At 40.8% G+C, this 14,421-nt stretch overlaps 1 protein-coding gene across 10 annotated transcripts in view; it reads left to right on the forward strand.

The window, feature by feature from the left end:
- HIVEP1 (HIVEP zinc finger 1) overlaps window positions 1–14,421 on the forward strand; it is a 127,728-nt gene that overhangs the window by 87,004 nt on the left and 26,303 nt on the right. For all 10 annotated transcript variants that reach the window (XR_015774461.1, XR_015774483.1, XR_015774479.1 and 7 more), the window contains 2 exons: window positions 1,502–7,440; window positions 13,804–13,937. Coding sequence is in view for 6 of the 10 variants with exons in the window: in XM_014254538.2 (XP_014110013.2) it covers window positions 1,502–7,440; window positions 13,804–13,937 (6,073 nt within the window). In the remaining 4 variants the exon portion in view is untranslated. The remainder of the gene's footprint in view (window positions 1–1,501; window positions 7,441–13,803; window positions 13,938–14,421) is intronic.

The following is a 14,421-nucleotide window of genomic DNA, read 5'->3' on the forward strand; positions in this document are numbered from 1 at the left end:
TGCATTATCTTCTGCTAGACAAGCTTTAGACATTGCCTGGATTTCCTCCACATGTCAGATGCACACAATACATTGCCTTTTCCTCCCACCACAGTATGGAATCCAGCTGGTGTTTCTGAAAGGGGACAGTCCTTGTGCCAGCCCAAGGGGCTATAGGCTTGATGGGTACTGGGAAGTCTGGGATTACTCCACTTGCCTCCTTGTGAAGTTGGCTGTAAGAATTTCATCCCTTTATACGTTGTTGTAAGTCTGTTCTTTACCTAGAAGTGCACATAAACCTCTGTTCCTGAGTTACTCATGCAGGAAAAAGTGCACAGGGTTACATGGTGCTGCTTCCCAAAATGTGTGTCTGAACCTTTCCAGAGCCATCAGCCCTCCAGTCATGTCGGATTCCTCCTTTGCTTTTAATACTGGCAGTCAGACAAGTAGGGGTTTTGCTAACAGCATGACGAAGGAGTTGTTAAAGCCTAAAAAAATGAATTTACATCCATTTATTATTTAGCTTCCTCTGTCCTACCAGTGATGCTAGTAGAGGCAGTGGCTGTAACTGTGTCTGTGTTAGGATAGAAGTAAAAAAAAAACTAGCTGATAGATTTTCATACATTTGAGGTAGAAGGTGTGAAACTTGGATATCCACTAAAAAAAAGGCTTTTGTGTATCAACACTAAAATTCCGTCTATTTGTGGTTTTTGTTGTAGAGGGAATTGGACTGTCTACAAATGCAAGTGCTTCCTACAAAATTATTCTGCTGAATAATGCTCCAGTTCATTTCCTATTCCCTACCCCCTGAAACTGCATGCATATCTGCTTAAAATCAGTAACAAGTTTAGCTAGTAATGAAATAATTCAAATTTAGTTTATTTTGTTTCTTGATGCACAAATAGGAAGTCATTTAAGTGTGACTGATTTTATTCATCCACAGTAGTTGCTCATCTGAAATGCTATTGAAATTCAATAATTGGAGCTCTGAAATAGAGTATTTGACAGATGGAGTGGGTGGTTGTGCCATTTCCATGATAAATCTACTAACAAATATAACCATGAGGAAGTTGTGTTCATTCCTTGACTATGGGAACATATAGATGGAAAAAGTGACAAACATGACATATGTGTCTTGATTCTTCATTTTCCTCCTATAATGATTTGAATTCTTAAACTAATGCAAGAGAGAGGCTTCTTTTACTTGTCTGAAAAGGAGTTGCTAAAATATTCTTTCAGTAGCCTTCCTTTTCTTACATTTCCTTTGAAGCTTTTCCTGCAGTGAATTACTTCTGTAATGTCTTAGAGCATCAGTTAGAAAGCATTTCTCATTTTAGATGAAAACAAGGTAGATCTTCTCTAAGATACATTTACTCTTAACTGAGAGTATTGGAAGCTGGAGAGATGGACAGTCCTGGTGCCCCAGGGCTTACTGTTGAAACTTAGAGATGGTAAAATGGTATAAATAAAAATTATACTGCATTATCCAGTTTGAATGTTCTTTTTTATTCTCTTTTAACAGAACTCACTGATGCTGGTACTAGAGGAACCCAAGATACAATTAAGGGTGTGAAAAGAAAAAAGATTGTGTCTGAAAACCATCTTAAAAAAATACCAAAATCGCCTTTGAGAAGCCCTGCTGAAGCCAAGGTTAAGCAAAATGTAGACCCTTCACCGCTTAAAGCTCTTCCGGATGCCTCTGAACATGTCACAGTACAGGATCACCTGCCTGTGCAAAATGGAAATCAATGTACCAAACAAAATGGGGGAGCACTTAGCAGTGAGATAAGTGTTGAAACAACCAAATCTGAGACATCAATGCAGACAAAGCTTTCACTGACTCATCAGTCCTTAGATTTGTGTAGACAGGCAGCGGGGGATACTCATGCAAACCAACTGAACTCAGCAGAGAGGAAGCCTCCCTCAAACTCCTCATCAAGTAATACAAAGACTGACAGTAATGAATGTATTAATTTTGTTGATTGCGGCACGTCGTCCCCATGCGCGCGTACCGCATTCGATGTCTTACTAAAAGCTATGGAGCCCGAACTGAACACCTTAGCACAAGAGTGCCCCCCTTATGGGATGCAAATAGAGAAACTGAGACCAAATAAAACTGTAAGCACCTCTTCTAGCCTCATGTCCAATACAATAAGTGTCCAAAATCAGTCTGCTTTGTCACAGCAGGAGTTTGCAGCTGGACCTCACTATTACCCGTGTACGTTGAACAATGTGCATGTAGCAACAACAGCCAAGACTGGACAAGCACAAGGCCAATCAGTTTCTCATTCACAAGACCTTATTACTAAAACCAGTCAGCAAAATCATCAGGTTGTTATGTGTCCAAGTTTAACTAGGTCGCTGGTGCAACAGCAGAGTCAAGAAAACCCCAAACTCCAGCAGATCTACAGCATAGCAGTAACTTCGTCTGTCGTCACCTCATCTTCAACTGTAACTCAGGTTTTCTCTCAAAACCCATTAGTAGCTAGTTCATCTTCACCATTGTCAATTAACACATCAAGTTCAACACACTTGTCTATAGGTCCTGTGTATAATTCAGCCCAGATAGCATCAGTTGTAAACCATGGTGTAGAACAAATATGTAACCTCTTGAAAGACCAGAAGCCTAAAAAGCTTGGGAAATACGTCTGTGAGTATTGCAATCGGGCCTGTGCCAAGCCCAGTGTTCTCCAAAAGCACATCCGATCCCATACTGGAGAACGACCATATCCTTGTGTGACGTGTGGGTTTTCATTTAAAACCAAAAGCAATCTCTACAAGCACAAAAAATCTCATGCACATGCTATCAAACTTGGACTTGTCCTACAACCAGATTCAGGTGGCCTCTTCTTATCTCATGACTCAGACAAAGCACTTAGCATTCATTCAGATGTGGAAGAAAGTGGTGAAAGTGAAGATGAAGGCACTGCAGATGAAAGACAAGATGATCAAGAACTGGAACCTGCACAATTAGTGAAGGTCATTTCGAGTGCAGAAACACTGCAGAAAGGAAGCCCTATTCCATTAAGCAACCCAGACTGTATACCAGGTGACTCTTCATTACATGATGCAGAACCTCAAGTAAGGGCAGCTTTACCAAAAGTAGTAGTTCATCCTGTAAATGTTTCTCCATTGAGGGCTGATAGCCCAAAAGTGACAGAACCAGCACCTGAGCTTGCTGCAGCACAGAGAAAAGGAGATTCTAAAGTCACAACTCTTCAGTCAAATTTAACACATACAGCCTCATTCAAGGAGAATGACATAAAGCAGCATCAGAAAGTAGAAGCAGGCCTGTTAGAGGAACAACCAGGATCTACAGGAGGACCAGCACATGCTCAACTCCAGAGACAACAGGCAACTGATGGTTCTCAAGATCAGCAAGGAAAATGCCTTTTGAGTCCCAGAAGTTTAGGCAGTACTGATTCCGGTTATTTCTCTCGTTCTGAAAGTGCCGATCAGACAATGAGCCCTCCAGCTCCCTTTGTAAGGGGGTTGTTTGAGAAAGATACAAATAAAAATCTGCCTTGTGTGCCACGAACTAGTGGCATGGTAGCATCAGTGGTACAAACTGTTTGTGCTGAAAAAAATATGATTCTCTCTGGCCAAATGCGACCTCCCTTGGCAACAAAAACTCTTGAGGAGCGTATCTCAAAGTTAATTTCTGATAATGAAGCTGTTGTGGATGACAAACAGTTAGATAGTGTGAAACCAAGAAGAACATCTCTTTCAAGAAGAGGAAGCATAGATTCACCAAAATCCTACATATTTAAGGATTCTTTCCAGTTTGATTTAAAGCCCATGGGAAGAAGAACTAGCTCAAGCTCTGATATACCAAAGTCTCCTTTCACACCCACTGAGAAATCCAAGCAAGTTTTTCTTCTTTCTGTACCATCCCTTGACTGTTTACCTATAACACGAAGTAATTCCATGCCTACCACCAGTTACTCAGCTGTTCCTCCTAATGTCATACCTCCCTCTCATCCCCTTCGAGGAAGCCAGTCATTTGATGATAAAATTGGTTCTTTATACGATGACGTTTTTGTGTCAGGACCTGCTACTCCACTGAACCAAGGCGGACATCCTCGGACCCTGGTTAGACAGGCAGCAATAGAAGATTCTTCCGCTGGTGAAAGCCAAGGTCTTGGACCAGTGCGGTCTGTAGAAGAAAGTTATCTGGGGTATAATTTATCAAATGAATCCTTACTGCAAAGGAGCAAATCTCTGGCACAGGGATCAAATTTAGAAAAAACAAAGAAGTCCCCTCAGGTGCGAGGAACAATGTTTGAATGTGAAACCTGCAGGAACAGATATAGAAAACTGGAAAATTTTGAAAACCACAAGAAATTTTATTGTTCAGAGTTGCATGGACCTAAAACTAAAGCAGCAGTCCGAGAGCCTGAGCACAAAACTGCTCCAAACAGTACACAGCCTCAAATTCTACACTACAGAGTCACAACTTCAACTGGTGTCTGGGAGCAGACACCCCAGATAAGGAAAAGAAGGAAAATGAAAAGTGTTGGTGATGATGACGACCCACAGCAAAATGATACAAGCATACCAACAAAGAACACAGAAGGCCAAAGCAAACCAGCAAATTCTTCCAGTATGTCAAAACACAGTGCTACAACCGTGGTAGGATCACAACAACCAAGCAAACTTCTGCTTCAGAATTCCCAAATTCAGCTTGTGGCTCGTGGCACAGATCAGACTACTGAGCCAAAGATGGCTCCACTCATTGAAAAGCAGACAAGTTCAACTGTGCAAGAAAAGGTGGAGTTGAAAAGACAAGGGACTGGCATTTCAGTAATACAGCACACGAATTCACTGAGCAGAAATAGCTCATTTGAGAAATCAGAGTCCTTTGAAAGAGTATCGCCAGTTTCTGCTCAAGAGCCCAACAAGGCCGCAAAGCACCGCTCTTTGAATACAGTTGTAATCCAAGAAGACAGACACTCTCATCTGAGCACTCCCCAGCGTCACCAACCCTTGTTGTCAGAACCACCTCGAGGGGAAGTTCAGGGAAGCCAGCTAGTTTCTAATGAGAGAAGTGCACCACTTCAGCCATCAAGACTCGTTCGCCAGCATAACATCCAGGTTCCTGAAATACTGGTCACAGAAGAACCAGACAGAGAGCAAGAACAGCAATGCAGCGACCCAGAAAAGACAGAAAGGTTTAACTGGCCACAACGCAGTGAAACGCTGTCAAAATTGCCAACAGAAAAGCTTCCACCGAAGAAGAAGAGAATTCGGTTGGCTGAAATGGAACATTCATCTGCTGAATCGAGCGTTGACTCCACACTTTCCAGAAGCCTAAGTCGGGAGAGTAGCTTGTCTCATGCTTCCAGTTTCTCAACTTCACTTGATAAAGATGAAACTTTAAAGGCTGAGAACCCTTCCAAAGTAGAGCATGTTAGTAAGTCGTCAGAATTCCTCATGATTCCTGCTGGCTCACATGCACTGGCAGTGCCCGGACCTCATTACCGGGAAATGAGACGTGCTGCCTCAGAGCAAATCAGCTGCACGCAGCCCTCAATGGAGGTTGTGGACTACAGGAGTAAGTCTTTCGACTGCGGAAGCATGTCTCCATCAAAAGCTATCCCACTCATAGAGGTAGCCACTCCAAAGGTGTCATCTGCAAATGGAGCTGCTGGACATGTGCCTCTGCTAGAAAGGAGGAGGGGGCCATTTGTAAGACAAATATCTTTAAATATTGCTCCAGAAAATCAACAGCCTCAAGTGAAATCGACTTCTTCATTGCAGGCAGCTCATGCTGCAGATGTGCCCACAGTGCCACAGCACAGGTTGCAGACCTCTGGCAAATCCTCAGTGGAGTTTCCTTCAAGTACTCAGCATTCACAGACTAACTCCAGGCCTCATTCAGCGATTCAGAATTGTAATCCTGTTAGCCTGTCGTCAGCTCAGCAGCCTCTAGATCACATGTTGAATAATCAAGGCCAGTTATCCTTGACTCATCAGCCTTCCCAGCCATCTGCTAAAATATCAGCCCAAGGGGAGCAAGCAAGCACAAACTCACTTTCTTGTCATCCTGATGAAAAAAAGGACTGTTTTGCTCCAAAGTATCAACTTCAAGTTAAAACATTACATATAGGTCAGCCATATTCTTCTAAATTGCTCAAAAATACTTTATCAACTCAGACTGGTCTGAGTCAAGTTGGGGTGGACCAGAATGCATCTTCCTTAGAAGTGCAGACAAAACTCTCTGACATGTCTAATCCATACTCTGTGCCTCCTCTAAAGCAAATTGTTCCCAATAACTGCAGCAGTCAGATACATCAGATTCCTCCTTTTGTGGTTCCTGTCCGTATTCAGAGCAGTATGCCATCCTATGGCTTTGCGACTGTTACACCCCTGCCTCACATTTTAGTGACCCAGGATCAGGGAAATCAGTCCATCTGCAAAACAAATGCTGTGACAGTGCCAATGCTTGAAGGCAAAACTCAGCTGCCAAAATCTCACAAAGATCATCAGAGGACTTTGCCAAATTCATTTGAATTTGAGAATTCACCACCGGAAAGTGGAACCAGAAATTCACCTTTATCAAGCTCTTTGAATATTAATCAGAAAGAGCCAGTTAGCGGGCTCTTCCCTCAACCAGAAGTTACAGCTTCAAGTAAACGAATGCTTTCCCCAGCAAATAGTTTAGATATTGCCATGGAAAAACAGCAAAAACGTGTTAAAGATGAGAGTGGAGCTGCTTGTATGACAGATGCTAGACCATTGCATTCACTGAACGTTAGATCTAATGAGCCTACCAGTAAGCAAAAGAAACCAGTTTTGGTAAGACAGGTTTGCACCACAGAGCCTCTTGAAAATCACCTCTTGGATCCTGATGTTGTTACACAGCATGAAAAAAGCAGCAAGGCCAGTACTTCAGACCTGCCTGACCATCAATCATCTGACACTGGGGTTTCAGAAACCCCAAAGAAGTCACCAGAATCCAAAGACCTTAAGTCTTTCACATCACCGGTGTTTGTAGTTAGGAAACCTTCTGAATTGTCTCCAGTGAATAGCCAGAGTTCTCTTCTCAAGGCTGTAAGTAGCAGCCAAGAAAGAAGGTCTCCAAGTAACAGTGATGAGAGCACCCATGTCAGCAGCCCGGGCCAAGCAAAGCCTGTAGCAACACTGGCTGTGATGAATGCAGGAGAAATGCAGAGGCTGTCATTTCCAAGCCTCAAGACCACAACAAATTTTACCTGGTGTTACCTCATGAAGAGAAAACCATTGCATCTGCTGCAAAATGATCAAAAAATCTCTGCCTATTCTACATGGACCATTAGCCCCAATAACCCCAATCCGCTTGGTCTGTCGACAAAGGTAGCTCTCTCCCTCCTCAATTCCAAACAAAAAGTTGAAAAACCACTGTACACTCTAGCAAGAACTACGCTCCCCAGATCTGATGTATTGGTCTATTCAAGCAAATGGAAGAGCAGTTTGACCAAGGTACTTAAGCTATGTTTGATATATACTGATCACTTACAGAGGATTTGCTTTGGAAGTCATGCTTCTTCATATCTTAGAGAATGTAATATGCTTGACACATACCATATATGTGCTTATTTATTCTAGCTGGATCAAACTGCTAAAAAGATCTAAAGTAATTCAGTTAAGAAACCTCTTCATAAGGATTTATAATTCTTTATGGAAATTAGTTCCTGGGTTTAAATCTGTGTATTCAGTGTTTATTGTGGCAGAAATGTGGCTATTTTTTTGTCTTGCAAAGGGTAGAACAAAATAAGTGTGATATAAGTATTATTTTAAATAACATTCCTAACTTAAATTAATTTAAGATTATAATTGCATATTTTGCATTAAATGTCAGCTGAAGAAATAACAATAAGGGAATTTTCTACTTCAAAAGAGTGCTCAGCTTGAACAGGTGTCCATGGATACACCATGAAAACAGTTTTCACCATCACTGATCATCTACTTCTGAGAGGAACAGTATACCATTTCCCTTTCTCTCACCTAGGTTAATCAGTGGTGTGAAATAATGACAAAAATAGCAAGGTTGGAACAAAATTGCCACTGCTATAAAACCACTGACAGCTTCTTGGATTGATATGGCTCCAAAGTTAACATTAAATCTTGTGCCAAGAAATGTAATCCAGGCAAAGGTTGTGACCCATATAAAAACCTGCATCATTCCAGAGTCCAAAGTGGCAGAGTAAAATAGTCTCTTGTTATTTCCTTAGCTGTTTTGGGGCTGCACAGATGTGATCAAGATTTTACTTGCTGGACGGTTTTGTTATGGACAGGACCAAAGCTGTTTGGTTTAGACTGGATTTGGTGTTCTCTGGTGATTGAACCACTGCTGTGCATGGGTGAAGGTGGCTCTTAGACCTGCACTGTGGCAGCAGGTGTCTCTGTGTCTGTGTAATGGACCCAGCAGAGGATTTTATTGTCCCATCTACTGAAGTTATAAAGCTCTCTGAAGTGTGCAGCATGGTTTCATGCTTTTCCTTGCTCTGCACTGCATATACTGTGTCTTTGGTGCCAAACACATTGGAGCTGGTAAAAATGGGGCATCAGTGAAGCCACAGACCTTCCTTTCTCCATGGTCCTTCAGGGCATGGAAGTGGTTCAGCAAGGAGGTAAAAGTGACTGTAACTTGTCCTACAGCCATTAGCAAAATGTCCCAGACATTGGGACTCAAGGGTCCACAGGCCAGTAGTCACTCTAGAGGAGGCATTCCACAGCCTTGGGAAAAGACTGTGGGTGTTGTGGGTGTTGTGTGGGTGTTGAGGGACAGAAACTGCTGCTGTCAGAAGTCACCCTGGAATGTTTCTGTGTCTGCTAAATGTTTTGCTAAGATACAGCACTGCCAGTGGGCAGAAAAGCAATAGGAAGAGAAACTGTGTGATAGGAACAAATAGTTTCAGAATTAGAGGGCAAGTTGTGAAGATATGCTGAAACCTTTAAGGCCAAAAGGGCAATGGAGTTAAACCTGGTCCTCCTGAAATCAGTGGGACATTTGCTAACTTTATATTGGAATTCAAAACCTCATCCGTAATGTTTCCTGCAGAAAATGCATACAGGCTGCTGATTTTGTTTTAGTACTGTAGTTGAATTGTTGTAGTGTTGTAGCATGCTGCCTTGATTTAAACTCTTAGTACCTTTTTTTTCTTTCAGTCTGCTTCCTCATATATTTCATGAGATGTTGCACTTAAATAGTGCTAAATTAAAAAAAAAAAGGAAACAAATGTTTAACTTTTTTCGTTGTATGTAGTTGAGCGACTCTTCCTAGAGCGAGTCTCACATCCTTGTGTCATTGAGTCATGTTTGTTGTATTTTTGAAGAACAGTCTATCAGAAGAAATTCTGTGATAGAAAAGCAATTGTATGCCTCCTGAAAAACAGATTTTCTGTACAAACAACTTTTGTTTAGAATACAAATAACGGATAATAATATTTTGAAAAAATATTTTGACAGCACCGTTTTAAAACATTCCAGGAGTGAGTGCTTAAATGCTGTAATAGGCAGCTGTCAGGCACATTTACAGTGCTTCTGCCACAAAAGAAACACAGTTACTAATCTTTCTTCTTCAGTCTTTCTTGCTGACGTTTTGAATGAAGCACATGAGCATGATGGAAATTAAGAGTTTTTATGCTCTGCTTGGGCTGATTTACAGGCTTTGCTCAGAGCCATTACTAAGGAAAAGAGTGCAGCTAATAGCACCAATTAAAGTTTAATTTGCACCTCAGATTGCATGAGCAAGGTGTACCATGTCGGAAGTTAAAAATTTCAAAGACCCGATAGGTTTTTCTATGTAATATTTCCAGAGTTTGTCTGCTTTCCCTTCTAATGATTCAGGCAGCAGGATTTCAGCTGTTTTCCAGAATGATGCTGCTGCTGCTGCTGCTGCTGCTGTTACAATATACCTCTGTGTTACCAGTCTCCAGTTAGACCTGGTAATGGAATAGCTGATGCCAACTTGGAAACTTCCTCACAGAAGCCATGTTTAAAAATAGCAAAAACTGAAATTCCTCAGTTCAGGCCCAGTAATTCCACTGAGTTTTTGGTTTGTTTTTTTTTTTTTTTTTTTTGTTGGAGTCTGAAGATGGAAAACATTGGAGATCATTAAAAAAAGAAAAAAGAAAAACAAACACAAAACAAGAAAATGCAGCAGGAACAAAGCCAACAAAGAAAATAGCAAATAATTTTAAAAAAATAATGTGGTTGATTTTCTGCTTAGAACCTTGGCAGGGTCCTGAGTCCCTTGGGGAACCATGGTTTGGATGCAGGTGTTTGGGGTAGAGTTTGCACAATTGGTTTACGTGTTTTAACCCTGATCTGACAGAGAGCTTTTAAGTGCTACCACAATCCAATTTACAAATAATAATAAAAATGCAGTGCTGTTATGTCTCACCTCCTCTCTCACAGCCGTAGCCCTTTCCAGACTCATTTGGCGTATTCTGCTCATGGGGCTGTAACTGCTGATCTTCTCACCGAGATAAAGCAGCTTGCTGAACTGTTCTGGGTTTTCCCCCAGAACTAAACCATGTTTACAGACACCTCGTGCTGCTGCATAACCGCTACTAATCACTGTCACAAAAAAAGGCAGTTCTTTCAACAATAGGTACCATGGGAAAGGAAGATACACGTGAACAAAATGCAAACAAAAAGGAACCCTGGGACTTTGTTTGCTCTTCACAATTCACTGCTCAGAGGCAATAGGTGAAGTTGCCACGTTCCAGTGATTCAGAAAACAAACCACAAAATGTTATTGTGAAAGAAGCTCCTGGAATGAGTGCAGCATGTTAAAATGTAACAGGAGGTTTCACCTGCATGGAAAAGCATTTTATCTCCCTCATCTTCTTATTTTATTGTCCCATTTATTACTACTTTTCACCAGTTTTCCTCACTTGAATTCAATGGTGTTACATCAGGAGTTCTTTCTCAAGCCTCCACGCTGATCTTGGCTCTTCTCACTAAAGTGAATCAGTAGTGTGTGCAATATTCCAGGATGATGATTTTTGAGAACGGATAGGCTGAAAAATGGAAAGTTTCTCCTTACTGTGGAAAGCTTTCCTTTCTTGGATGATATGCCTCAACAGTCCAGCTTACCACTGGAAAGTAGTTAAATGCAGAAGATTTTATGTGTAAACTCGTAAAAGTTTAAAGATATTAAAAAAATTTTCCCCATGTGGCTGTGTGCCAGTGGGAAAAATGTTTAATGAATATTCTAATCTTAAATTTATGACTTTGATGATTCAAGCTGTAGCATGTTTTTTTTTTTCCAAAGGATGTTGTAAAGTACCAGAAGTATCTGTTGAACTGTGGTTTCTGGGCAGCCCTGAGAGCAATTTTTTTTTTTCAGTTTTATACCAGTAATTGAGGACAGTGGAGTAAATTGGAACAAAATGAGTAGAGTAGAAATTAATCATGGTCCTTGTCTCTATGGGAGTAAGGAGACAAGTTTTTCTGTTGGAAACAGAAGGCAGAAGTAATCATACAGAGGAACTTTTTACAGTACTGCTGTTTTTCTGCCCTTTCCACCAGTTCATGTGGGGCCTGGGGGGATTTCAGGTGAGCTGCATTAAAGGATTTCCACACAAGAAACCTGTGCTCCTTGGAGACTGGTTGCTTTATAAATGTACAGAGGGCAAAGTCATTCTCATCATCAATTTGAAATTTTTCAGAGAAAGCTAAACAGACTGGTTTTTTCATTGTCAGTGAGCATTTCTGTAGATTTCTGGGACAGAAACTAGGTGTTTCTGTTACTCTTATCAGCATTTTGCATGTTCAAGACACAGAAACAATTTCCTAAAGCAGCAAATAACCACTAAACTAAAGTACAGCAGGGGAGGTAAATAATTTTAACACATAAGTTGAGCTGTCTTATATCTGTATATAGACACGTGTTTAAAAGAAAAGAATGGTTAGTGGGAGCATCAGAGGTATTTGGTTTCATGGTAGTTTTTGCATTCTGAGTGCTTCTGTGAATATACAACTTACTGTAACAGGTTCATCATAGTTTGGATGACAACGTGGGTCTAAGATTTCTGTAATCTTTCATTTTCCTTTGTCTTTTCACTACTTAAAATTAAATCTGGAAAAAAATAATTGGTATATAGTATTGAAAGATCAGGCACTTAAAGATTGCATTATTTCAGCTGCTGGGAATATTTATGTGGTTGGTTTATTGTGTGTATTCCATATTTTCCACGAATCTCTTCCTCTTAAGCTACAAATGTCACCTTGTTACTCTTTGTTTGCAGTGAAAACAAAAGCAGTTCATGTGCCAGGCAGTGCATAGGAACTGCAGAACGGCTGAGCTGTGATTATTGGAGCAGGCTTCACTTCTTGTATTTCTCATCCAGAGCATCATCTCCTTTCACCTTGTATGAGTGCTGTTAAAACATGCAGGGTGAAATTTCTTTCTTCCTACACGCAGGCAGAGTTGTCATGTGTGCTTTGGTAGAAGTGCTCAGACGTTTGAAAATGCAGCCTGAATCAATCTCCAGAGGGCTGTGTGAGGGTGTATGGATTGGGGTAGTGCTTGTGCTTGTGCTTGTGCTTGTGCTTGTGCTTGTGCTTGTGCTTGTGCTTGTGCTTGTGCTTGTGCATGTGCTTGTGCAGCTTCCTGGGGCCTTCAATTGAATAGGAAGATGCTTTTCCTCTGATCTGTGTTAATTCCTTATCATGTGGGAATTAGAAGTGAAGGCAGTGTCTGTGGCAGCATGAAGGACAATGGGCAAGGACCAGGTGCCAGAATGATGTCATCCTTCAATGTATGTAGCACCCAGCATAACTGATCAGTCATTTTAAGCCAGCCGGTGAAGTCATTCCTCTTGCCAAGAATCCACAAGCTTACAGCATTAAATTTAATAATGAGTGAAAAACATAAGGCCAGACTTTTTTTTTTCTCTCATCATTTTATTCACTTATCAATATGAGCAAATGAGGTAAATGTGCCAGCTATGTGGGTAGAATAGTTTATAAATATAGCAGTAATAATTGCTGGCTAATTGGATCATTCCTTCATTGTTGCCCATTTTATAAATATTCTAGAGTTGGAAGGAGTAGATTTTAATTGGCAAATGTTAGGGGAACTCATTCTCCTCAAAACAAACAAAAAGAAGTTCCTTGACTAATAATCAGGGAAATTGAAGAAATAAAATCTTGTTCTGCTAGACAACTGTATGCTTTTTCTTATAATTTGGTCTGGCAGTAGGAATTTAAGTGTGGAATCTTGCTTTGGAAGGGTTCTGGAACCCCTGTTAATAACCTCGCCAAATCAGGAATAGTCAGTGTCCAGAGCAAAAGAGCTGTAGTTCTTGAAAAATATTAGCACTGAGAAATGTTACCTGTTAATAACCTCCCTAGGTACACACCTTCTTGCCACCCTTCTTCTCTCTGCTGCACCATGGTAGTCAGCTCCTGCTGGCCATGAGGCATTGCTGTGTCCTGGGCCAGCAGACAGGTTGGTCCAGTTGCTGCTGCTCAGGAATCACTTCAGTTTGATTGTACACATCTTTCTCTGAAGGCTATTTGTGAGCTAAAAAGCGTTACCTTCATCTTCCCAGAATAAGGAAAAGGAATGTCCTACTTCAGTCTCAAAGCATTCCTGGTTTCCTACAGGGCCATAATCTCTGTATAAATTTAGCAGTCCACAAACAGGCAATGTGTAGTAAAGAAAAAGTTTAGCAAAAGATATCTTTTGTTTCATGTATCTTAACAGTTTTAAAAACCAGTTATTAGAATTGTGCCTTTTATGATGCTTTTATTCACCATAATTTGAATGTTTGAATAGCAGATGAAAGACACTAATGTTAATGATAAGCATATCTCATTTTCTTTCAGAGAGCATTAAATAGGAAAAAATTGACTCCAACTGAATTCAGCAATAAGGAAAACTCTGAATCAAGCACTGAGCATGATAAAGAAAACTCCTTTATCAAAACTGTACCAAGAAGAGTTAAAATATTTGATGGAGGGCAAGTATTGTACTTTGTATACTAGATATCATTGGGAAGATATTTTTTCCTAGATTCTAGACTTTGCAGAGATGTTGCTTCCTGATTGATTTATTTTAAACAACAGTTCCCATATTGTGGTCTGTGGATGTTGGTTTATATTTCCAAGAAAAGTGGAAAGCCATCAGTAGCATGGAGCCATGAGAGTTATGAGAAGGGGTAATAAAATAAAGAACAGTAGGCAGTGCGATTCATTTTTTTTCCCAGGGAATGAGAATTAATCAGCGCTAAAGGAAACTAGATAGAGCCAGAGATGTAAATTCTGTTCCTATGTTTTTCTTACATGATAAATAATACCTATTCTGCAGCAAAGTTGTTTGACTGTAGCTGGAGAGGAAATAGTCCAGGGGCTGAGCAGCAGCCTGTGGTGCCATCCCTGTCTGGCAGCTTGCTGTGGCATACACAGGCTGGTGAGCTCTGACTTGAAAAATGCCACAGAAATATT

Source organism: Pseudopodoces humilis, chromosome 1 (assembly GCF_049639895.1).
Source record: "Pseudopodoces humilis isolate 2021_Gansu_Grassland_sample_001 chromosome 1, ASM4963989v1, whole genome shotgun sequence".
Taxonomy (NCBI): Eukaryota; Metazoa; Chordata; class Aves; order Passeriformes; family Paridae; genus Pseudopodoces; species Pseudopodoces humilis.